At 46.6% G+C, this 26265-nt stretch overlaps 1 protein-coding gene across 3 annotated transcripts in view; it reads left to right on the top strand.

The window, feature by feature from the left end:
- The window catches only part of LOC119978784 (transmembrane channel-like protein 5), a 252670-nt gene that overhangs the window by 209884 nt on the left and 16521 nt on the right, over window positions 1–26265 (top strand). For all 3 annotated transcript variants that reach the window (XM_038820662.1, XM_038820663.1, XM_038820661.1), the window contains 2 exons: window positions 2894–2995; window positions 8723–8752. In XM_038820662.1, the coding sequence (XP_038676590.1) occupies window positions 2894–2995; window positions 8723–8752 (132 nt within the window). The remainder of the gene's footprint in view (window positions 1–2893; window positions 2996–8722; window positions 8753–26265) is intronic.

The following is a 26265-nucleotide window of genomic DNA, read 5'->3' as shown; positions in this document are numbered from 1 at the left end:
GTAAATTTTCTATTTTAGTTTCAAAAGCAATATTCAGAAATTATAAAGCTATCGCCACTCTCTTCTGAAGCCATCGAGTCCCTGTTTGGATAAGGCTTCTATGATGGTGGTAATTTGCCTCCTGTACCTTGGCCAAGTGTAAGTCTGAACAATGAATCTCAATGGACTATTTGATACAGTAGCAAGAGCCATCCCAGTCAAGCCTCACCCAGCATTCACACATGTAGATTTCCAGCACGGCTTATCAAATTGAGTAGGAGTGAACACCCTGGCAGATACCCCTTCACCCAACACAGGGACTTGGGTCAATTATAACATTTTTATTGTCATGCCCCCTAAATTAATTCAGTACAGGCTAGAAATCATCTGTGGCCGTCCTGGTCTCTGTGACTTAATTATTTGCTGACGAAACACACCAAGCTCTTCAAGTTTTTACTACATTTGCCTCCCTGTTTATTTTGGGTATATCAGGGGCACAGAGATAGTGCAGGAAAGGGACATTAAGTTAAAAGGTGAGCCATGATCTTGAATGAAGAAACAGACTCAAGGAGCTAAATGGCTTCCTCCAATTCCTAGTTTATATGTTCTTTCATTCTTACATAAAGAGTGACTGGGTTGTTAGGATCCTTTCTGATTCAAAAAATTGGCTGTTGCTTATTTCATCAATAAAAAAACAATTTATTTGTAATTTTTAGTCATTAGAATCCTCAACTGAGTATAATGAAAGGCTCAGAGAAAGCCTTTTTTCACTTTAAAATAACACCAAAAATGTAGATTAGTGTCACAGTAACAAACTGCTAATGTGGAAGAATCACTTTGGCAATATACCTGTTGTGATCTAAATACAATTTTAGTTTCTAATCTGTTTAGAGCTCTATCTAGCTGGTCAAAGCCCCATTATGTTGCCACACAGCATCGTAGGATACTTTCCCTTGGAGCAAAGAAGGCTAAAGGGGATAAGATGGACATATTCAAAATCACAAAGTTTAAAAAAATGAATGAATAAGGATAATCTGTTTCTAGTAGTCAAAGAGTCAATAATCAGAGGACACAGATTTGGGCAAATGAAAGAAAGATTCAAAAGCAAGAAGAAATGAAATGAAATGAAATGAAAATCGCTTATTGTCACGAGTAGGCTTCAAATGAAGTTACTGTGAAAAGCCCTTAGTCGCCACATTCCGGCACCTGTCCGGGGAGGCTGTTACGGGAATCGAACCGTGCTGCTGGCTTGCCTTGGTCTGCTTTCAAAGCCAGCGATTAGCCCTGTGAGCTAAACAGCCCCTATTGTGGTACAATAGCACAGTGGTTAGCACTGTTGCTTCACAGCGCCAGGATCCCAGGTTCGATTCCCGGCTTGGGTCGCTGTCTGTGCGGAGTCTGCACGTTTTCCCCGTGGGTTTCCTCCAGGTGCTCCAGTTTCCTCCCACAAGTCCCGAAAGATGTGCTGTTAGGTAATTTGGCCATTCCGAATTCTCCCTCCGTGTACCCGAACAGGCGCCGGAGTGTGGCGACTAGGGGCTTTTCACAGTAACTTCATTGCAGTGTTAATGTCAGCCTACTTGTGACACTAAAGATTATTATTATTAAGATTAATTTCCCGACCGCTGTTATTCTGACCACGAGCTCGCTCCTGCAAGGCAATGGAAGCAAATTCAAAAAAGATTTTCAAAAGAGAACGGGGAAAATTCTTGACGGGGAAGGTTTTGCAGGGTGATGGGAGAAGGCAGGGTTCTGGGATCAATTGAACAGCTTTTCAAAGAGCCAAAAAGGCCCAAATGGACCATTCTTCCAGTTCCAAAGGGCTGGCAGTTTACTCTGAGCCACACAGAACTTGGTGTATTTAGATGGAAGGATACTCAGCAAATGTTCTTACACATTATTAACTGCTATTACTTGTTGCCTGTCTCCTTCTATCAAATATCAAGGATGAAAAATATTGTAACTATTAAAATGTCCTTCAGCATTACTGAATAATGTTCAATAAGTGGGGTTATAATTATAACTACAGCAATTCATTCAGAAACTGTCAAATGGCTTTTATTTCAGTATTACTATCATGATCCAGTCTTCTTTAATTAAGACTAGTTAGGTATTCAAGTGGAAATTCAATAATTTTGCCAGAAGTTGTTGATACATGCAGTCTACTTTCCACTTCCCCATGGCTAGGGTAGATGTTTATATTCAAAAGTGAGCTCATTGTCATCATTTATTTTTTTTAAATTGCAGCACGGTGGCACAGTGGTTAGCACTGCTGCCTCACAGCTCCAGGGTCCCAGATTCAATTCCGACCTTGGGTCACTGTCTGTGCAGAGTCTGTACGTTCTCCCCGTGTGTGCGTGGGTTTCCTCCGGGTGCTTCGGTTTCCTCCCACAGTCCAAAGGTGTGCAGGTTAGGTGGATTGGCCATGATAAATTGCCCTTAGTGACCAAAAAGGTTAGGTGGGGTTGCTGGGTTTGGGGGGATAGGGTGGAGGCGTGGACTTAAGTAGGGTGCTCTATCCATGGGCCGTTGCAGACTCAATGGGCCAAATGGCCTCCTTCTGCACTGTAAATTCTATGATTCTATGAGGACATAGAAACCAAAATGAAATGATATTTATTTCAAGGCTGCAAGGGAATGACTACTCCTCACCCTGTATCAACCTCACCAGTTGTTGTAGACAACCATTTTCCCAGCAAGAACACTACTGAAATGCTAACAGTGTCTGAAAAGAAGATGCTTCATGTGCACAAGAATGAATAGAACTGTAGAGAATAAGCTTGGAGGTGTTTAGGAGGTGGACTAGTTTATGCAAAACATGACATGTTGTGACTCAACTTGCTCCTGAAACGTGATGTGTTTTGTAATATACAAAATTGGTTGGTTAACCTTACAGAGATATTTTCACTGTTAGGAAGGAAAAGACAAAACATATTTACTGCGAAAGCTCAACACGGTGAAATTAAAGATTGGGTCTTCTAAAGAGACGGTTCAGCCGCTCAAAATCACTGAAGAGGTTAGTAACGCGCAATCTGTTAATCTTATAAATATCAGTCATTTTATTAATAAAGAAAAACTGCAACTGTTTTGATGCAAATTAGTAAAGTATTTGATGATGGTTAATAATAAACACAGTAGTTCACTGCTAACGAAAGTCACAAGACTAGAATCTGCTGTTACAAAGTTTACATCAGTCACAATTGTCAAATAACAGTCACTAATGTTGACAGTTTAAACTCCCTTATTGCTCCCTTTAAATAACAATTTAAACTCCCTTATTGTTCATTCCTTGGCATTAGCAAAATTGCTGGAATAGATTTTGAAGTAATGGACCCTTGAGAGGAATATCCCTATGACACAGTCGTAAAGCTTTGCTGCTGAGATGCATTCATCCCACACAATCAGAACTACACTATTTTCAAGGTTGTAGTGTACCATGAGGAATGAGGAGCCCCAAAAGATGAGTCAAAAGTATTTTATTTCCTACTCACTGTTAGGAAATACAGCAAGTCAGCAACAGTCCATATTCCAGCCGGGAACATCCCGAGATTCCGGCTCCTTCCTGGGCCAGCTTTTATCTCGGGTAATTAATGGGCTTGCTGAGGGTTCTCCACCCTCACCGGAAGGGGTTGGTACTCCATGTGCCCCACGAGGAGATTAGTCAGGTCATCCTCATGGGGGTTATAACATTCCCCCCCCCCCCCCCCCCCCCCCCCCCCCAGGTCCATAAGTCCCTCTGTTGTTGGAGGTTATCTTCTCCACTTTGCCCGTCGTTGTGCCCCTGGCTGTTGTGGGACTGGGCCAGGGGGCGTGTACTGTATTGGGGAAGGTTGTTTTCACATCGATCTTCTGGGGGTCACCATCAGTGGCTGTTCCCTGATGAAGGCATCGTCCAAAAACCCAGATTTCTGAGTCTCCATGTCTTCTTCTTCATACATCTCCGTGTCGGGACCCCAGAGGGTAGTGTCCCCGGGCCCCCATGTGCCGGGCTGGGGGGCCAGGAGGATAGCTCCTCCGATAGGGATTGTCCTGATTGTCCTGACGCTGGCTCCCTGCTCCGGAGGTGGTCTACCTGCTTCTGCATCATCCATTCTTGTGTTTTTATTGAGTATGATACTTGTCCAGTCTGTTTCACCATGCTCCCAGGAGTCCACCAGACACCGTCTCCAAAGTTTCAGAGTATGTTCCCTGGTCGGACACATCTATCCTGCGTCCGTCTCCTTCAGTACCGCCTCTGGAGGTCTTGTCTCCTTTCTACTTTCCCGCTAATATTGGGGAACGTTTGGGTAAGGTGGGATTTCAGCCTCCGGCCCATCAACAATACAGCCGTTCCCACTCCAGTCGCAAGGTGTGGCGTGCTCCAGTAGCTGAAGAAAAAGTGCGCCTCCCCTGTCCGTGCGATGGGTAACACAGCCCCGATTCCGTATGGAGAGGCTTCATAAGTGACCAAAAGGGGCTTTGAGGGGAAGTAATGGGTCAACAACCCTGACGATGACGACCGTCCCTTCACCTTGGTGCAGCTTCTCCTTACGCTGCTCTCTACGCCCATTCCTGATGTTTCTTCAGTACCGCATGCAGTAGTGCGAGGATGGACAACAGGATAGGGATACATTTCCTGTAATAATACACGAATGTCCGCAATTCGGTCACGTTCTCTGATGTGGGGGCTTGGTTGACTTCTCCGCTATCGGGCGCAGGCTGATATCTTAAGTATGTGACCTCTTTGGCATAAAAAATGCATTTTTGTCTCTTAAGTCAGACGTCTGTCTCGGGAAACCGGTGGAGGATATCCTCTGAGTTGCTCAGGTGCTCCTTTTCAGTGGCTCTGGTGACCAGGACCTCATCCCAGTAAACCGCCGCTCGCTGTATTCCCTGGAGGATGTTCTCTGTGACTCTCTGGAAAATAGCACCAGCTGATGACCCTCCAAATGGCAACTTTGTCAATTCATAGTCTCTGCGGGTATTAATGGTCACAAGTCATCTGGAAACCACGTCCAGCTCTGATTGGAGGTACGCGTGACTCATATTGAGTTTGGAGAAAGAGTGTCCTCCAGCCAACGTTGTGTCGAGGTCCTCGATTCGCAACATCGGATATCTGTCCAAACGAGAGGCCGTGTTTACTGTTTGCCTGTAATCCCCACACAGGCAGACGGTTTTGCAGTTTCAGTACCAGGAAGAAGGGTGCTGCCCAATCTGTATATTGTACCGGCTGGATGATTCCTGGCTTTCCAAGCGGTTGAGTTCTTCCTCCACCTTTATCAGTAATGCGTAGGGGGGTGGGCAGGCCCTGAAATACTTTGTCGGAGCCTCAGAGTCTGTGTGTTTCTTGGCCATGGCCTTTGATCTTACCCAGGGCCTCCTGGAAAACTTCCGGGTACTTCCCCGGGACTTTGTACAATCCCCAGGGCCCATCCTGAAAATTCACTCCCAGTCCAAACGGGGCCTCTGCAGCCAATCACAGCCCAGCAGACTCAGGTCAGAGCATCGGACTGTTATCAAGGGGCAGTCTGATGGACTGCTGACCATCGGCGACTGGGGACTATTGTTGTACCCACCATGGCCAGGGGTCCCCCGTGTATGGTGCCAACCTCGCCTTGGTGACCCTTAAGTTCAAACACTGGATTCCCATCTTGATCTTTTCAACTGTCTGCCAGCCTATCACTGGGGCCGCAGCCCCCGAGTCCAGCTCCATTTCCAGTGGGTGACCAATCACATGGACGATGATGCAATTCAACTGCATGCACTCGTCCTCGTCGGGCTGCTCCAGGTGGAGGGTCCTGGTTCTAGGAGGGCGCCTTCCCCAATCAGGGTGACCCCTCGCTTGCTGGCTGACCCGTTGTTGTCAGTACCTATGGGTTCTCCGGCCTCAGGTGTTCATCTCTGTGAATCCTCAGCCAATGGGCTTGGCCCAAACGGTGTTCGGGTAAGGGCGAGGTCCCATTCGTCCCACTCTTAGAGGTGCTGCTCATCTGAATGAGGGGCGTGTTAGAACATAGAACATACAGTGCAGAAGGAGGCCATTCGGCCCATCGGGTCTGCACCGACCCACTGAAACCCTCACTTTCACCCTATCCCCGTAATCCAATAACCCCTCCTAACCTTTCTGGGCACTATGGGCAATTAATCATGGCCAATCCACCTAACCTGCACGTCTTTGAACTGTGGGAGGAAACCGGAGCACCCGGAGGAAACCCACAAGTTACACTATTCACCTCCATGCCAGACTTACCCTGGCGTTCCTGGACTCTCTTCTCTACACTCTCCCATGAGGGGGAGGTCTCATTGGCCCATTTTAGGTCCAATGACGGTTCGGCCAGCAATTTCCCCTGGGCCACCATGTTGTTGCTGCCGCAGGAGGTCTTGTAGCATCTCGGGTAGGGACGGCCCGTAGTCGCAGTGTTCCACTAGTTTGTGTAATCAGACCGGAAACCCAGTAACAAACTCCCCTGGGATTCTCTTGGCCGTATTAAATCATTATCTTTGGACAATGCCCGGAGGTTTAGGGTGGAAGTGACCGCCAAGCGTATCACCAATTCCTCAAACGTTTTGGAGTCTGGGGCCACAGGGTAGATTCAGCTCTTTATGATGCTGAAAGTGGGACCAACAGGATCGCCTTCTGGTGGTCTCTCTCTCGTGATTGCATTTGCCTTGAAGAAATATTTCAGACGCTCCGTGCGCTGAGCCCCGTCTTCCACACTCGCATCAAACAGGCCGAGTCTACCGAAGAGAGGCATTTTTGAAGCTGTGCAAACCTTTCTCCTTTGCGTTGAGAACAGCCATTGTCTGAGTTGCCTCCAGGGCCGTCTGCTCCATTTTATCCTCGTCACTAATATTTTAGTCAATGAGGAGGCCCAATAAGGTGAGTGAAAAGTTCCCTCCTCACAGTTAGAAAATGCAGCAACTCAGCAACAGTCCAAGTCCCAGCTGGGACCATCCTGAGATTCTGACTCCTTCCTGGGCCGGCTTCTATCTCAGGAGAGCTCGTATTCCACAGGCCCCAATGGGTCATCCCTGGGGGCTCTAACACAGTGAGAAACCTCTGATTCGCCAGCAGCTCTTGGTAAGTAAGACTCCTTTCCCCAGGGTCTTAATTCCAGGCTCATAGCTGGCCTCACCATTGCCTGATGGCGCGTGACTTGGCAATCCTCCCAAAAAGAGAGCAACACGGGTCTCTGGCCGGCTCTCCAGCCAACAGGTCAAATCCCGCCAAAATATTCTGACACTGAGGATTGATTTCTAGGTGAATTTTTCAAATTCCCCTTTTTATGTTTTCATTTATTTTCACCAGCTTCAGTTTTCCGTGTGGCCGTGACCAGACACCCTGGGTCAAGGCAGGGCCAATTCCAGCCCATTCAACCCACAGTCTCAACACAAGTGAATTTACCAATAATTCTTATAAAAATTCCCAAAATCTTTGGCCTTTGGCTGCCAAATAATTACAGCCACCAGGTTTGTAAATGTAAACACAATTATTGTTTATTATAACAAGGACTACATTGACATTTTCTGCAAATACAAAAACTATTATCTAATTCCTAACTCACCACTTTAACTTGCCCCCCCCCCCCCCCATCCTCTTCACACACAAGACAGACCAACGCCGAGGGGGGAAATGGGGTGAAAATCATAAGTAAAATGAAAAAACTCTTTGTTTCAGACGGTGATTTCCAGCACCTTCCTGCTCTTCAAACACCACTTTCAGTTCAAGGTTTTCACTGCAGATTCTTTCAGGTCTCTGCAGTTTCAGAAATACAACAGTCACAGCCTTTCTGGTGGCAGAGGGAGAGAGGGGGAGACAGCAGGTCCTTGTCTTTGTGTGTCTAGGACTCAACTGGTCTCTGAGAACCACCCCACTGGGGTAGAATCTAATCACCACCTGTTACTGGGCAGAGTACAGCCTTTTGGCCAATTCTTTTGCCACCAGCCCATGAACCGAGCTGAGTCCCACCCCAGTGCCAAAAGTTCTGAGGTCTCCTGTTTCAACTCGGAGAGTGTTGTCTCCTGTACTCCTGAATTCCTCCCTCTTCTCTGCTCCTTGACTGAAAGACACATGTCCATTCACCATCCATGGATAAAAAAATGATACCGGCAAAATAAAATAAATGGGAAATAAGGGAATAAGCAGGAAGGACTGTGATATTCAATGATATGCAGGGTCTGCAGTCAAGTTGCATTGTTCAGTTATACAGTGAGTTTCCACAGTAGAGATATATCTCTACAAATAGTTTAATAGAGAGCCAATGGTGGAACTTACTTTAAGCAAACAAATAAACAGTGGTACAACTTATATTATCTCCTTCTAGAAGACCCACAAAGCTAATGGCTGTCAAACTCCACATGACAGCAAAAACTGAGAGTAAATAAGGGAAAGCACTCCCTAATGAATGGGAAGCAAATTCATAATTTATCTGTGAATAATACATAAACAGCAGTTTCTAGGCTGTGGAGTCATTGACTGAGTTCTCATCTTGCCTTTAAATGTATCATTCTTTTGCAATGTTTCCCTGTATATTAAATCAGAGTTCATTTAACAATAATGTTATTATTCACTCCCTGTCCTGGACAACAGGGTTTCCCTGATATCAAAGTAAGTGAGAGTCAGACCCAGAGATCACAAGACAAAATGATCAGCTTGGTTACTAGGATATACATAGATTACATTATTTATGAAGAGTAGACTAGAGAAAAACTCGTATCAAATTAAGACTTAAAATCATTAAATGGTTTTATTTTTTTATGATAGACCGGCGATGAGATTGACACTGAATCAAAGGTAACAGTTAATGTATCTCTCATGATTAAGTTAAAACAATTTGTTGTAAATGTCCATCATTGACAGTATTATCTTAATTTATTTGACACTTAACGTTTTCTACTGTCCCAGCCTTATCAATTCACACTTTTGAGGAATGTGAGCAAGATGATATGGAACTGAACTGATGGGGTTGTTGTTTGAGAAACACTTTGCATATTCCTGGTTTAACTCCTTAAAGCGCTGATTCCAGCAAACCAAAAAGTTAATCATCAGCAAAATATTAATTTTACTAAAACCAGAGATTTGTTTTTTAATACATTCAACATATATTTATAGTTTTATATTTGATATTTGTACGTATAATATTGTATAGATATATTTATATATATATATCTTCATGACAAATGATTCATGTTAAATTTGTGACGATATTAGATGACAAACAAATGGGAGTTTTATTACTTTCTTTGACATCTGGTTGTCTGTCGTGTGAGTTACACGGAGTTGAATTTAACATCCAGAAATAGGTAACTTGGGATCAGATGTTAAAGCTTTCAACTCTACAACCTGGCCCCAACCTGCCCAGAAGTGAGCCCTTTGTGGAGCCAATTTGATCCCAAGATCAAATTTCAATATTTTGATAGGACTGCAGCTTTGCAGATTTTGCAGTGGGCAGCTGCATTTCCCAACCTTTGGGGAACGTACCCTCTGAAAGTAAATACGGGCAGGTTTGGGGGAAGATTTCTGTCTTTGCAGCACCTCCAAGCTACCCTGCGCCATTATACCTGCCCACGCAATGTTCCCCACGTTCAGCAATCAGAAGCACCAACCACACCGGATCATGGATCAGACCTGTCTATTGTTGCGGCTTCTCTAGAGGCCTCACCATCCGCCTGCTCAGCTTCCAGCAGAGCACCCTGCCCAGTATTAGACAGATGCTGTGGAGTTTAAACTCCCGTCCCAAACTCTGCACCATCCTCCTGCAACCCCTCACACCCAGTGGCTACAAAACCTGTCCTCATTATTATCCACATCATTTTCAAAAAATTAAATTTGTTTTTGTTGTGAGTGGCTGGGTCAACATTTATTGTCCTTCCCTAGTTGCCCTGGAGAAGGTGGTACTGAGCTGCCTTCTTAAACCCACCGCAGTCCATGTGGTGCAGGAACATCTGCCGCATATTTTAAGGATTTTATTAACTTGTCATTTCTTACAAAGCCTGAGTTTAATTGATAATTCTTTTGTCATTTTCCCGCTTTGGAAGATGCTGTAGTCAGAGCAGGATTTTGATGGGGGTGGGAATTGAAGTGTCTGCTTGTCATTTCCTGACATTGGCTACTTTTCCTGCCCAGTTTCTGATGTCATTCTAAAGGTCACCAATCTTTGTGACGAGTGGGGAGGCAGGGCCGAGCACCCATCCCGAATGCGAGCACTGACCAGTTAAACCTGTTAATGAACATATTAGCCCATTTAGGGCAAGTCTGTAATTTGTGACAGAAGACACAGTGTTCACACTGGACCTGTAACAGGTCTCGTTTGAGGAGGCAGCAACACAGAGGGGAGTTGGCCATCAATGCACCATTCAGTGAGAGTTCAGACCCCACTGGATCACTCATCGTGCCCCGAGCTTGTTCCACATTCAGCTGTAGACACAGTGGTGATGTCTCACAAACAGCAGCACACCATTCCACATCACAGCTCACTGATGTCCTATTTACCAAAGCAGCACTGTACACATTTCAAACAGATGAGTTCTCACAGGTACAAAGGGCAGGCATGGCCGAACATTGTTGGATTCCCACATGTGGAGGGCATCATCAATTACACTCACATTACCATCAAGACACCAATGTGACTGGCCAGTGAGATTCAGTAAGAGTATCTGACAATAGCAAGTGCCGTGTGTATGTGTTTGTTGGAACCAACAATTCTACGGACACGTGCTTGTAGGATTAGAATAGCGGTTTTAATATACTCACAACAGAGCCAGCCGGTTAGCCATTGAACTTTCGGTGAACTGGCCGGCTGACTATGTGGCACTGATCTTTATACAGCAGCTCCAGGGGGAGGAGTCCTGGGCGGAACCAAGGGAGAAGCCCAGTACAATTCTCGAGCATTCCCAGAGCTACTTCCCCTGGTGGTCAGGTAGTGCAACTGCACTTACAATATAGGCACATGTATATACAGATTATAATCCGGTGTGAATCACATTCACCACAGTGTTCACTCGCTTTCCTGGCAGCTGCCATCACATTTTCCTCCTCTGTACCGGTGTCAATCAGGAACAATCTCCACCCAGGGTCTTGCTGCACGGGTAGTCCGTCAGTCAGAGAGGCCAATGAGATCAATGATGGTGAAAGCACACCCATCGCCATCAGTTACTGCCCCAGCTTCCTCAGGTCACTCTGGGAGGATCCACCAGCTGGGATGCCTGAGTCATCAGTGGCAGTTCTAAAACATGGCACGTGCTGTGCTTTCAATGGCCACTCCTGCATCCACCCGGAGTCCTGCTGTGGTGGACTCTCCAGGTGATTCTATGACTAGGTTTGTCTCCGTCTTCTGAAGCGGATTGCCCACAGATGTCTCTGCCTCTCACAACTTCTGCTGACTTGTGATGTCCCACCATTTGTAATTGTGCTCAAGGAGCCTGATGTGAGGTGTTGCGCTGGTGGACAGCGCACTTGAATGATGTCACAGTGCTAGCTTTGTGGCTTCCATCTCCTCTGAGGATGTGGGACAGCCCCCCCTCCCACACACACACCCCACACACACCACACACACACCCACCACACACCCACCCACCCACCCACCACACACACACACACCCACACACCCACCCACCCACACACCCCACACACACCCACACCACACACACACCCACACACACCCACACACCACCCACACACACACCCACACACACACACACCCACACACACACCCACACACACCCCACATACACACCCACACACACACCCACACACACCCCACATACACACCCACACCACACCACACACACCACCCACACACACCCACACCCCCACACCCACACACACACCCACACACCCACCCACACACACACCCCACACACACCCACACACACCCCACACACACCCCCACACCACACACACACACCCACACACACACCCACACACACACACCCACACCACACACCCCCACACACACACACCCCCACACGCCCACACACCCCACACACACCCCACACACACCCACACACACACCCACACACACACACACCCACACACACACACCCACACACACACACACACCCACACACCCCCACACACACACACCCCACACACGCCCCACACACACCCACACACACACACACCCCCACACACTCACACACACACCCACACACACCACACACCCACCACCACACACACACCCACACCCCACACCAACCCACCCACACACACACCCACACACACACCCACACACACACCCACACACACACCCACATACACACCCACACACACACCCCCACACACACCCACACCCACACACACACACCCACATACACACCCACACACACACCCACACCCACACACACACCCACACACACACCCACATACACACCCACACACACACGCACACACACCCACACCCACACACACACACCCACACACACACCCACACACACACCCACACACACACCCACACACACATCCACACACACTCACACCCACACACACACACACCCACACACACACACTCACTCACCCACACACCCACACATAGACACACACACATATACACACAGACACACACACATATATACATAGACACAAACATATACTCAGACACATGCATATGTGCATTTTTAAGTTGTTTGTTCTGTCTCATTTTGAGGGAGATTTTCTTGCATTGAGACAATAAATGTCTGGGATATAAAAATAGGGTTTAAGATGGAGGAGAAAAGTTCACAGTCTAAAGTTGTTGAGCTGAATGATGAGTTTTGAGGGCTGTAATGTGCTTAATGGGAAGATAAGATGCTGGCCCTCCAGTTTACGCTGGGCTTCACTGGGACATTGCAGCAGGCCAGGGACAGACATGTGGGCGTGAGGGCAGGACAGTGAGTTAAAAAGGCAGAGACAGGAAGGTCTGGGGCCATGCTTGTGGACTGAGCAAAGGTGTTCCACAATGTGGTCACCCAGTCTGCGTTTAGTCTCCACAATGTGGAGGAGGCCACACTGAGAACAGTGAATGCAGTAACCAGATTGAAAGAAGCAAGTGAAACGTCAGCCTGACCAGAGTGTTTTGGGCCTTGAATGGTGAGGAGGGAGGGAGAAGGTAAAGGGGCAGGAGTTACACCTTCTGCGATTGTAAGTGAAGGTGTTCATCGTATAACTATAGAACTCCTACAGTACAGAAGGAGGCCATTTGGCCCATCGAATCTGCACCAATCCTCTGAAAGAGCACGCCATCTAGGCCCACTCACCCGCCCTATCCCTGTAACCCCATAATAGAACATAGAACGATACAGCGCAGTACAGGCCCATTGGCCCACGATGTTGTGCCGACCATTTATCCTAATCGAAGATCAACCTAACCTACACCCCTTCAATTTACTGCTGTTCATGTGCCTGTCCAAGAGTCGCTTAAATGTCCCTAATGACTCTGACTCCACCACCTCTGCTGGCAGTGCATTCCACACACCCACCACTCTGTGTAAAGAACCTCCCTCTGACATCTCCCCTATACCTTCCTCCAATCACCTTAAAGTTATGTCCCCTCTTAGAACATAGAACATAGAACGATACAGCGCAGTACAGGCCCTTCGGCCCTCGATGTTGCACCGACATGGGAAGTCAAAAACTAAAGGCCATCTAACCTACACTATGCCATTATCATCCATATGCTTATCCAATAACTTTTAAATGCCCTCAATGTTGGCGAGTTCACTACTGTTGCAGGTAGGGCATTCCACGGCCTCACCACTCTTTGCGTAAAAAACCCACCTCTGACCTCTGTCCTATATCTATTACCCCTCAATTTAAGGCTATGTCCCTCGTGCTAGCCACCTCCATCCGCGGGAGAAGGCTCTCACTGTCCACCCTATCTAACCCTCTGATCATTTTGTATGCCTCTATTAAGTCACCTCTTAACCTTCTTCTCTCTAACGAGAACAACCTCAAGTCCATCAGCCTTTCCTCATAAGATTTTCCCTCCATACCAGGCAACATCCTGGTAAATCTCCTCTGCACCCGTTCCAAAGCTTCCACGTCCTTCCTATAATGAGGCGACCAGAACTGTCCCCATAAGCCCCCTTGCACATCTTTGGACATGAAGGGCAATTTATTATGGCCAACCCACCTAACCTGCACAACTTTGGACTGTGGGAGAAAACTGGAGCACCCGGAAGAAACCCACGCACACACGGGGAGAACGTGCAAACTCCACAAAGTCACCTGAGGCCAGAATTGGTCACGGTTCCTGGTGCTGTGAAGCAGCAGTGCTAACTGCTGTGCCACCATGCTGCCCACTGTACTGTCCCAAAGCTAAATACCAAAGTACCAAAGTGAATAACATTTTCCACAATATAATCCATTGACTCTGTTCTCGCCTAGTCACTGAGCCTGTCTAAATTCCCTCTTTGCATCCTCCTCACCACTCACATTCTCATCTAATTTTGTGTCATTAGCAAATTTGGAAATATTACAGGTGATTCCTCACATCCAAATCCCTGATATAGATTGTGAATAGCTGGGACCCAAGCACTGATTCTTGTGGTAACTCTCTAGTCAGTCTGCCCACCTGAGAATGGCCTATTTATTCCTACTCTTTGTTTTCTGTCTGTTTAACAATTTGCTATCCGTCCCAGTATGTTGTGTTCTAATTTTGCTAACTAACCTTGTGTATTGGACCTTCTCGAAAACATTCTGAAAATCCAAATACTTCACATCCACTAGTTCCCCTTTTTATCTATTCTGCTGGTAACATCCTCAAAAACTCTCAACAGGTTTGTCAAACATGATTTCCCTTTCATTAATCCATGTTAACGCTGCCAAATCCTATCATTATTTTCCTTGTGATCAATTATCGCATTCTTTTTACTGGATTCTCGCATTTATCCTACTGATGTCAGGATTACAGGTCCCTGGTTCCTTGTTTTCTCTCTCCCTTTCTTGAACCGAGGGTTGTATTTGCTACTTTCCAATCTGCAGGAACAATTCCAGGATATACAGAGATTTGGAAGGTGACCACCAATGCTACCTCTACAGCTACCCCCTTTCACCATTCTGGGCTAAAGATCAGCAGGATACTAGCCCACCCACAATTCCTCACTCCCTGTCTTCAGACTTCTGTCCTTTCCAACTGTACAACATTGGGCTGGATTTTCACATTCAAGGCAGATCACAAAGTTAGAAATTCCTTGTCTCAGCAATCCCATCTTGGTAGAAAGCAGCCCGTTAGACACAATTTTCACGTTGGGTGGTCAGTGTGGAACTGAGTCAGGCCCACCCACTCAGAAACAGGTCAGAGGTGTCTGCAGCTCAGTGCTCAGGCAGTCTGGTTAGAAGGCCTGCCTCGCTTCACGGAGAATTTGTCCCAATTGTTTTGTTAAATTCTAAGACCTCAAGCCCTCATCCCTCAGACCCCACTACCCCTCAAGACCCCCATTGGCCCCATATAGCCTTAGAGCCACCTCATGGTCCATTCTCACCTCCAAACCTCCTTACAGTCCCCACGCCAAAGGGCAGCATGGAGACATTTCTGCCTTACAGCGCCAGGGTTCAATGCTGGCCTTGGGAGACTGTGTGTGTATGAACTTAATGCCAACCCGTGCCAAAGGTGACAACATTAGTTTCCAAGCATTTAGCTAGAGACATTATGTATGTGGAGGAGTGATATTGGGCCGTGTGACAGCACAGAGACAATGCAGGTGTTCGAGGAGGCACTGTAGAGGAAGGTTGAGTGTTATCTACGTACCTTTGGAAGCTGACCCTAGTGATGTTTTCAGTTCCAGCCAGCATGAGGAAGTAGAGGAGCCCAAGAGTAACTCCTCGGGGACCACCCAAGGTGATAGGACAGACATGAGAGGCGAAGACCTTGGCAGAAATGCTCCAAGTGTTCAGTGGTTGAGGATAAAGTCAAGCTAGAGAAATCCCACCAAGCAGGTCGACTCACCAGATTCTGGTGTTTTTATCAAGTGGTCTTTGCGGGATCTTGCTGTGCAAATTGACTGCAGCATTTCCTACACTACAGCAGTGACCACACTTCAAAGGTACTTGATTGGCTGTAAATGTTTTCAGACATTGTGGTATAATTGTGAGTCTTTCTCGGTGTCATCATCAACCGTGTCAAAGGTTCTGGTGGGAAGGGTGATGAGGAGGGGTTAGTTATGGTCACAGGACTTCATGGCATTGGTTAGGGCTATGTCAGCGCTGAAGGAGGATAACATTCTGCTATTTTGTCTCACTGAAAAGGGGGAAGAGATAAGAAACAAAGAAAATATATCTCACAGCCACGTTTGAGAAGAAGGAAAGGGAGAGAGGAAAGCAGAAGAAAAAGGGAACAGACAAATTAGATTAATAACAAAATTGCATCTTAATTCCTTTCACAAAAACCCACGTATTTCAGATCATGCTCACATTGTCATGAAGCTGGGATGTCAAGTTCAATACTCATCGTTTGTATTATTTTTAATTGAAATTAATGGATCAATACCACCGAATCTTTGCAGCCAAGGAAATGAAAATGAAGGTTCAGTGGAGCAGAGTGGCTTTTCTATCGTATCTTAGACTGTGGAGGATAGGAATTGAACCAGAGGAGCATTATAGAGTTTTGAAGGTGGCAAAAGTGTGACTGAGGGTCAGGTCACAGACGGACTGAAATAGGAATGTGACAGTAGCCAGGGAGAGCAATAGAACCAGTGGTCATTGATATTGAGTTCCACTGGGGACCCAGGATAATACCTTCCTTCTTCCCAATGTTTAGCTGGAAAATATTGTTGCTCATCCAAGTCTGTATATCCAGAATTAGCCTGATAGCTCAGAGGAAGTGGTAGGGTGAAAATATGGTGTAGAGATAGAGTTGGCCATCATTGAAATTCACGTGACCGCTCTCCACGTTTGTTCCTACACAACACGAAAGGAACCCCAACACTGAATGTTCAAAACTTTATCCTTACTGCTTTTTCAAAACTGAAATTTTCTGCAGAATAAAGATGGCTGCTATAAGTCACTTGGCCACAGGTTAGTCCTTTGCCTGGGTGCTACCCCCAGGATATTCAAGAACAAAATCATTCTTTCTCAGCTTCTGGAATTTCACAGTTCATTGTACAAACTCATTTTGATTAATGAAAGCAGGGGAACTGGCTCTCCCATCCTGAACTATCACAAAAGAGAAAGTTCGAAATTCATTACTGGAAGAGACACTTTCCTAAGAATTTAGCAAGAAGCACAGAAACTGATTGCTAAGCTGTAATTATTATTAACAGCCCATGTTACGTGACCCAAGCCTCTGGACCTTTGGACAGTTTTAACATCTTTGGGTATCATGGCCAGACCACATTGTGGCCCATCCAACTGATTAGCCCCACAGAAGCAGGCTTCACCTTCCCATCTCACCGAGCACTGCTGGAAGATATTGTATCATTGCCAACAGAACACACTCTGTCTCGGACTACCTCCGCCATCTTCTGGTATCAGCACCAATTTAAAGCCAATCCTCCGATTGCGGTCTTTGGTTAGCGGAGTCCGAGCACCGTGAAAGAATTCTTCATTTGAATCGGACCTTGGGATCTGAAAGTCACGTGAACTAATATTCATTTTCTGTGGTCCTTGAGGTGCAAATCTTCTTCTCTCTATTCTCCCCCTCCCCCTTTTACTGTGCGTGCGGGAGTGGGATGTTGCTAAACGCCCCCTTTTCCAGGTTTCGAATGTGCAAAATAAACAAACCTTCGGAGTTAATCCTAACTTAAATTTGCTTTGGACTATTAATAATAATAATCGCTTATTGCCACAAGTAGGCTTCAATGAAGTTACTGTGAAAAGCCCCTTGTTGCCACATTCCGGCGCCTGTTCAGGGAGCTGGTACAGCAATTGAACCCACGCTGCTGGTCTTGTTCTGCATTACAAGCCAGCTGTTTAGCCCACTGTGCTAAACCAGTGAAATTTGATCTCAAAAATAGCCAAAGGATTGGGAAAACACACTACCTTTTCTTTAAAAACTAATCCCAAACCTCTTTTACTTACAAGTGGGAAAAGGAGTTCAGTGCAGTTGTACTGTCTCTCTCCTCTCTGTACCTGAAATTGAGAGCAAAGGTCTGGTAAAGACCCATTTGAATCAAAAGCTTTTTTTGTTTAAAAATTTTAAAAAAAATTTAGAATACCCAATTCATTTTTTCCAATTAAGGGTTAATTTAGCGTGGCCAATCCACCTACCCTGCACATCTTTGGGTTGTGAGGGTGAAACCCATGTAAACACAGGGAGAATGTGCAAACGCCACACAGACAGTGACCCAGAGACGGGATTGTGGCTCTGTAAATGCTTCAGGGCAACTTCCAAATTCTCCAAGTGTTCCTGTTCAATTGAACCGGTGATGAGTATGTCATCTAAAAAACATTGCACTCCATTCTACTTTGTTGTTATTCTGAAATCACTTCTGTAATGAAACAAATCTTTGGGCGTTAAGATGGTGAGTAATGTTTGTGATTCAGCAGCCACATTCGTTTGCAGATATGCCTGTGAAAGATCAATTTTACTGAATTTCTGCCCTACAGAAAGTCCGGAAAACAAGTCTACAAACAGCAGCAGTGGGTAATGATCTGTGCACAATGCTGGGTTAATAGTTGTTTTAAAATCTCCACAAATTCTCACTAATCCATCACGTTTCAATACAGGAACTATTGGTGTTCCCCAATCACTGGTAGCAACAGGTTCAATGGCTATTGTTTGTTCTCGTCTTTCTACTTCTTTCAACTTTTGGCATCATGTCGTGCGGCACGGTTCTAGCTTTGAGACATTTGGGTGTGCTGTCTGGCTTCATTTTTAGGTATAATTCAACTCCACTCATAGACCTTAGCAAATCTTCAAAACCCTTCTCATTCTTCATTAGAACTTGCTCCTTGAATCCATCTGGGCTTCCCAATTAAGCCTAGTCTTTTCCAACCATCTCTGCCAAATAAAGTAGGACATTTCCACAGAACACGCAGAGGCAACTTTTCCATCTTCACTCATTGCTAATTCCATAGATATGGCAACTTCCACAGCAGCTTTTCAAATTACATCACTTAACAGTAATCAGCTTCTTCTGAATAGCTCCACTGCAGAATCCACAAACCAGCCTATCACAAACCAGCCTATCACAAACCAGCCTATCACAAAGCAGCCTATCACAAACCAGCCTATCACAAAGCAGCCTATCACAAACCAGCCTATCACAAACCAGCCTATCACAAACCAGCCTATCACAAACCAGCCTATCACAAACCAGCCTATCACAAAGCAGCCTATCACAAACCAGCCTATCACAAACCAGCCTATCACAAACCAGCCTATCACAAAGAGTTTCATCAAGTGTTGCACCAAATTTGCAATATTTTGCTAACCTTAAAGTCGCTCCGAATTGTAAAATGCTTTATCCTTCTTCCTGACTATGGTGATGGAACTGAAACCTTTCTGCAATCAATAACGGACAAGGAAAGATCAGAAAAGATCAAAGAAAAAAGCAGTATGCTACACCTGCCTGTGCCTATGTATTTACATTGTGTATTTATCGTATGTCCTGTGTTTTTATAGAATCCCGACAGTGCAGAAGGAGGCCATTTGGACCATCAAGTCTGCATCTACCCTTGGAAGCGAACCTTACTTATGCCCACACCTCCACCCTATCCCCATAACTCTATCTAACCTTTTTTGGACACTAAGGGATGACTTAGCGTGGCCAATTCACCTAACCTACACATCTTTGGACTGTGGGAGGAAACTGGACAATCCGGAGGAAACCCACACAGACACAGGGAGAACATACAAACTCCACACAGACAGGTCCCAAGTGTGAGGCAGCAGTGCTAACCACTGTGCCACCGTGCCGCCCCAAAGAAAACTTTGCTCAGCAATCCCAGGTGATCATAGGCTGATTTCCCCTTTGAGGGGGAGAGCTGACTGGTGGTGATGGCACCTGAGGATCGCCACAGCTCGGGCGAGGGGTAAGGTTGGGAAGGCGGGGCCTTCATGAATAACCTCAGCCTGTACGGGAATTGAACCCACGCTGCTGGCCTCGCTCTGCAACACAAACCAGCTGTCTAGCCAACTGAATAAAACCAACCCCCACTTTGTTCATGTATAGAACGATCTGCCTAGACTGTACGCAGAACCATACTTTTCACTGTACAGCGTTGCCCATGACAATAACTCAAATCCAATCCAGTATGTTAGTGGTAGAGTTTATCCTATAGGCTGAGCTGAGCTGAGTAGAGTTGGTCCAAGATCACAGTAATACACAGCCGGAGGCTGTGCACACTCCATTGCAAGCCATTGCCCAGGGAACCTGTTTGAGCTACTAGGTTTACTATTCTAAAGCAGAAGCAATTGCCAAAAGATATATAGGTACCTAGTGTGGTAACTACTGCTGGATGTTTCTTAAGGGCTATTGCTAGAGAAGGTGCCAGGGTGTACTGCCAAGGGGCAGGGGGGGGAAGGGGGTGGTCTCTGGGGAGCTATATTGTGGGGTTCCCTTTATTGTTGGAGAGGGTGTTGTTCCCCATGCCTGGTGGGGAAGGGTTCCCCTTGTGCATGCAGGAGGGTCTCTATACAAATGGAGGGTGGGGAGTTCTTTGCTTTTATTGGATCCTTTAAAAATGTCACCCAAACCCGGCTTTTCCAGCACCGCCGTACCAGCGTGGTGGCATGCGCCCTGTCAAAGTGACGTCATGGGCGCTGCCAGCATGATGCCGTGTGTACCATCAGTGTGATGGCGTGGGCCACGCTGTGAGATTTATTTGGCACAGAAAGCTGGTTTATCTGACGAGAAAATTTGGCTGTGCAGCTGGAGGGAACACTCTGTTTCTCACCCCACCCAGCGCTCTGCCAATAGCAGAATCTTCCACCCATTATATTTACAAGATTAATTTCAGCCCAGTGAGCTTGACGTGGATTTCAGTGTACTGGCGGGAGGGACGCTTCACATTTGCCTGAAAGCACACAGGCCACTTGTTGTTTCTTTAACACCTTCCCAACTAAACTGAATATAGGTGAGGGATCAACTAGCACTTTCCTGGTTGAATGACTCACTAACTAAATTTGCTTTGTCAACTGGGAGGAGTCTCAGATTGCAATTAGTCAGCCAGCTAGTTTATCATGGCAATAACACAGCTGAGCTGATATAATACTCAGGCCCTAGGGAAATCCGAATTTCCACTCCAAGGTGACATTGTCCCTTCTCAGTGTTTGTTCATATTCTCAGTGGGATTACCGTGATTCAATAATGTTACAGACATTGTGGGGAGATTCGAATGCATTTTCCTGGGTTATATGTAGCCAACCCTGGTTTATTATTTTCTGTTTGTTGTACTGAACAGCTGGAGCTGCTGATTTCTTCATTGTCAATTGCCACTTGGCAAGATACAGCCTATTCAGGCAGCAGCTGGTTTAGCTCACTGGGCTAAATCGCTGGCTTTTAAAGCAGACCAAGCAGGCCAGCAGCACGGTTCAATTCCCGTACCAGCCTCCCCGGACAGGCGGCGGAATGTGGCAACTAGGGGCTTTTCACAGTAACTTCATTGAAGCCTACTCGTGACAATAAGCGATTTTCATTTCATTCATTTCAATGTACCAGGCTGGTCAGGGTAGGGGGGAATCGATAGGGTTTTCTGTGGCTGCAAACAAGACTGTTGAATGGTATGTTGCCTCCCCGGAACCAAGGGAGCGGCTACAGAACATTCTGAGAGGGCGGACGGGATTGGATTGCTATCAGTGCCACATGCTAGTCCGAGTAGGAATAGCAGGGAATATCAACTGAATACGTGGTTGAGAGAAGGTGCGGATTCTTGGGGCATTGGGACAGTTTCTGGGGGAGATGGGACCTGTCAAACTGGACGGGTTACACCTGGGCAGGACAGCGACTGATATCCCAGGGCGAGTACTTGCTTGTGTGTTTGGGGAGGCTTTAAACTTGAATGGCACTGGAATGGGAATCGAAGCAGAGACACAGGAGAAAGAGAAACAAGGGGCGGGATTAAAAGAAGGAACAGTAAAATGCAAAAATGGTAGACAGGGTAATCAAGTGCGAGAGGAAATAGGGCCACAGTACAACGAAAAGTTAGGATAGAAAAAAAGGCAAGTTTAAAGGTTTTGTGACATGAAGCAGGTGGAATGGCTGCTGTGAGCAGCCATCGTCGCTCCAAAGCAATGGCACTGGGGGCAGTGGGGTTCTGCCGGGGAGGGGGCAGCTTCTGGCAGGGTGGGCTGCCATCGGTGATGGATGGGGGATGGTCACCCCTGGCAGCGAGCTGTATAGGGTTTGCTCTGTGGGATCAGTGGGGAACTGGCAGGCATGGTCCCAGCAGATCAGTCGGTGGAACCATGAAGCCCATGGGGCCCCGTGCACCCTCATTGGAGGTGATTTAGAGATGGTGACGTGGCCGTCGCTGGCTGGGCCAGCCTTTATTGCCCATCCCTAATTGCCCCTTGACCACATTGCCATGGGTCTGGAGTCACATCGAGGTAAGGACGGCAGATTTCCTTCCCTAAGGAACATTAGTGAACAAGATGGGTTTTTACGACAATCGACAATGGTTTCATGGTCAGCATTAGACTTTTAATTCCAGATTTTTATTGAATTTAAATTTCACCATCTGCAGTGATGGGATTTGTACCTGGGATCCCAGAGCATTACTCTGGGTCTCTGGTTTACTCGTCCAGTGACAGTACCACTGCACCAACGCCTCTCCTTGTTCACTGGGATGATGAAAAATGAAATGAAAATCGCTTATTGTCACGAGTAGGCTTCAATGAAGTTACTGTGAAAATCCCCTAGTCGCCACATTCCGGCGCCTGTCCGGGGAGGCTGGTACGGGAATCGAACCGTGCTGCTGGCCTGCTTGGTCTGTTTTACAAAGCCAGTGATTTAGCCCAGTGTGCTAAACCAGCCCCTAGTATGATGATCCCTGGTATGGTGAGATTGTCTTATGAGCAAAGGTTAAATAGGTTGAGATTCTACTCATTGGTATTTAAAAGAATGTGACGTGATTCTTGAAGGGCTGACAGGGTAAATGCTGAGAGGATGTTTCATAGAAACATGGAAAATAGAAGCAGGAGGAGGCCATTCGGCCCTTTGAGCCTGCTCCGCCATTCATTATGACCATGGCTGATCATCAAGTTCAATACCCGGATCCCACCTTCCCCCCATATCCCTTGATCCCGTTAGCCCTAAATTCCTTCTTGAAATTACATAATGTTTTGGCCTCAACTACCTGTGGTAGCGAGTTCCACAGTTTTGCCACTCTCTGAATCAGCTGGGGGGGGGGGGAGGGGGTAGGGTTCAAAGACGCACTGTTAAAAATGCCCTTTGCTCTCTGGCCCGCCTACTACTGCCAGTGTTTTCTAGCAATGTACGTGGCTTGGAGGCCCTTAGTTGCCACTGAATTGTGTTAACATTCCCAGTAGCGCTAAGGGGAGCAGCCTATGGGTGAATTGCCCATGTCCCTTATTATGGGGCCAGGCTGGGAGGGGGGGCAGGCCTAGCTCAGAGATACCATAATATCCAGCCCCACATCAATATCCAAAGCACTGAAATATGGTTGAAGACCTTTGACACATGTACAACTGTTTATCCTCAAGTAGCATAAAAATAATCAGGAAACCTGCAATAAAATACTTGCTCAACAAATTTCAGACTTTGTTATTGGTAAGAACTTTGCCCGCCACATGTATTTGTCTGCAGATATTTTCGATATGGACTCCCAGAAGGATTGCTCCATCGACAAACCTGCCTACATCTACATCCACCTCCATAACATCACTGGCACGGTGACCCAGTGGTTAGCACTGCTGCCTCACAGCTCCAGGGTCCCAGGTTTTATTCCGGCCTTGGGTCCCTGTCTGTAGGGTTAGGGTTAGGCACGTTCTCCCCATGTCTGCGTGGGTTTCCTCCGGGTGCTCCGGTTTCCTCCCATAGTTCAAAGATGTGTAGGTTAGGTGGATTGATCATGATAAATTGCCCTCAAGTGTCCAAAAGGTTAGGTGTGTTTGTAGGGATGGGGCGGATAGGGTGCTCTTTCAGAGGGCCGGTGCAGACTCAATGGGACGAATGGTTTCCTTCTGCACTGTAGGGATTTCATGATCCACCTCTGTATCATCGCCCCACTGTCCACATCCACCTCTGAATTGCCACTCCTCTCCATCCCAACTCTGCTCACCTTCTGCTGAAATCTTCACAATGGTTTGGTTACCTCCAGCGTTAAATATTCCCGTGGTGTCACCGACAACCTCCCACCATATACATTGCATCAACTCAAGTTCATACAAATCTGTATCTGCATTGTCCATTCACCTATCACCCCCTGTGCTCCCTGATCTACATCAGCTCCTGTTCCAGCAGCACCTCAATTGTAAAATTCTCCTTGTTGTGTTCAGATCTCTCGATGGTTTTACACCTTCCTATTTCTGTAGCTTTCTTCAGCTCTACAGCCGTCTACAATCCTCGGCATTCTCCACACTGAGCCTCTTGTGGAAAGATAGTGGTGTTTTGGTCATGTCACTGATTTAATATTCTAAGGCACAGGCTAATTCTCTGGGCATGCGAGTTCAAACTCTCTATTGGCAGCTGGAATCTAAACCAGTCTCAGCCATGGTGATGTGTAATTCTCACCAATTGCCATAAAAACCCATCTGGTTCACTGCTGCTCTTTAGGGAAGAAAATCAGCTGCTTTGCCCAAGCCGGTGTGACTCCAGACCCACAGCAACGTGGCTGACTGTGAAATGGTCCTTCAAGCCATCCAGCTCAAGGCCAACAAATGCTGACATTGCCCTTGTCCCATTAAAGAACTTCTAAAATCTCAGATTTTTATCCCTCAAGCTTCAGCTGACTCAGTCCTAAATTCCTCGACATTTATCTTCCATTAAGTTACGCCTTAATAGGGTGGCACGGTAGCGCAGTGGTTAGCACCGCTGCCTCATGGCACCGAGGTCCTGAGTTCAACCCGGCCCCGGGTCACTGTCCATGTGGAGTTTGCGCATCTCCTTGTGTCTGCGTGGGTTTCACCCCCACAACCCAAAGATGTGCAGGCTAGGTGGATTGGCCACGCTAATTTGCCCCTTAATTGGAAAAACAAATATTTGGGTACTCTAAAAAAAAAATTTTATGTTTTAAAAGTTCCTCCTAAAGAGGTACCTCTTTACCTCAGCTTTTGGTCACCTGCCTAATGTCACTTGAAGTGGCTCAATATCAAAATGTGTGTCAGTGAAGCATCTTGTTTTGTTTTTTGTTTCTTTCTCACTCAGGAAGCACCATAAATAATAAACACAAATTCAAGCAAATTCTAGCTGGTCAGAGGTTGTTAGAAGTAGTTGTGGATCGAAGCTCTGCAGTCCTGCCATACCCAGCCGTGAATGGTGGTGGACTATTAAACAACTCACTGGAGGAGGAGGCTCCACAAATATCCCCATCCTCAATGATGGAGGAGCCCAGCACATCTGTGCAAAAGACAAGGCTGAGGAATTCATAACAATCTTCAGCCAGGAGTGCTGAGTGGATGATCCATCTCGGTCTCCTCCGGAGGTCCCAGCATCACAGATGTCAGCCTTCAGCCAATACGATTCACTCCACGTGATATCAAGAAACGGCTGAAGGCACTGGATACGGCAAAGGCTCTGGGCCCTGACACTATCCCAGCAATAGTACTGAAGTATTGTGCTCCAGAACCTGCCGCCCCCCTAGCCAAGCTGTTCCAGTATAGCTACAACACTGGCATCTACCCAGCAATGTGGGAAATTGTTCAGGTGTGTCCTGTACACAAGAAACAGGACAAATCCAACCCAGCCAATTACCGCCCTATCAGTCTACACTCCATCATCAGTTATGTTGTTTAGGCCTTGCCACAACCGCCGAGAGTCTGTAACACTAGTCTGTGACTCTAGCTTGGTTTGATATTCTCCCTTGGCATCTCGGATGGCTTTGTGGAGGTCATACCTGGATTTCTTGTATAAGTCAGGGTCGCCTGACTTGAACGCCTCAGACCTGTCCTTCAGTAAGGAGTCAATCTTGAGATTGACTCCCTCGGAGAGGGTGCAGAGGAAATTTACCAGGATGCTGCCTGGACTGGAGGGCATGTCTAATGAAAAGAAGGTTGAGGGAGCACTGGAGCGAAGAAGGAAGAGAGGTGACTTGATAGAGGTGTACAAGGTGATGAGATAGAGTGAATAGCCAAAGACTTTTCTCCAGGGTGGAAATGGCTGTCAAGAGGGGACATAATTTTCAGGTGATTGGAGGAAGGTATAGGGGAGATGTCAGAGGGAGGTTCTTTACACAGAGTGGTGGGTGTGTGGAATGCACTGCAATGCAGACTC

Source organism: Scyliorhinus canicula, chromosome 15 (assembly GCF_902713615.1).
Source record: "Scyliorhinus canicula chromosome 15, sScyCan1.1, whole genome shotgun sequence".
NCBI lineage: Eukaryota > Metazoa > Chordata > Chondrichthyes > Carcharhiniformes > Scyliorhinidae > Scyliorhinus > Scyliorhinus canicula.
This window is presented reverse-complemented; position numbering and strand designations above follow the sequence as displayed.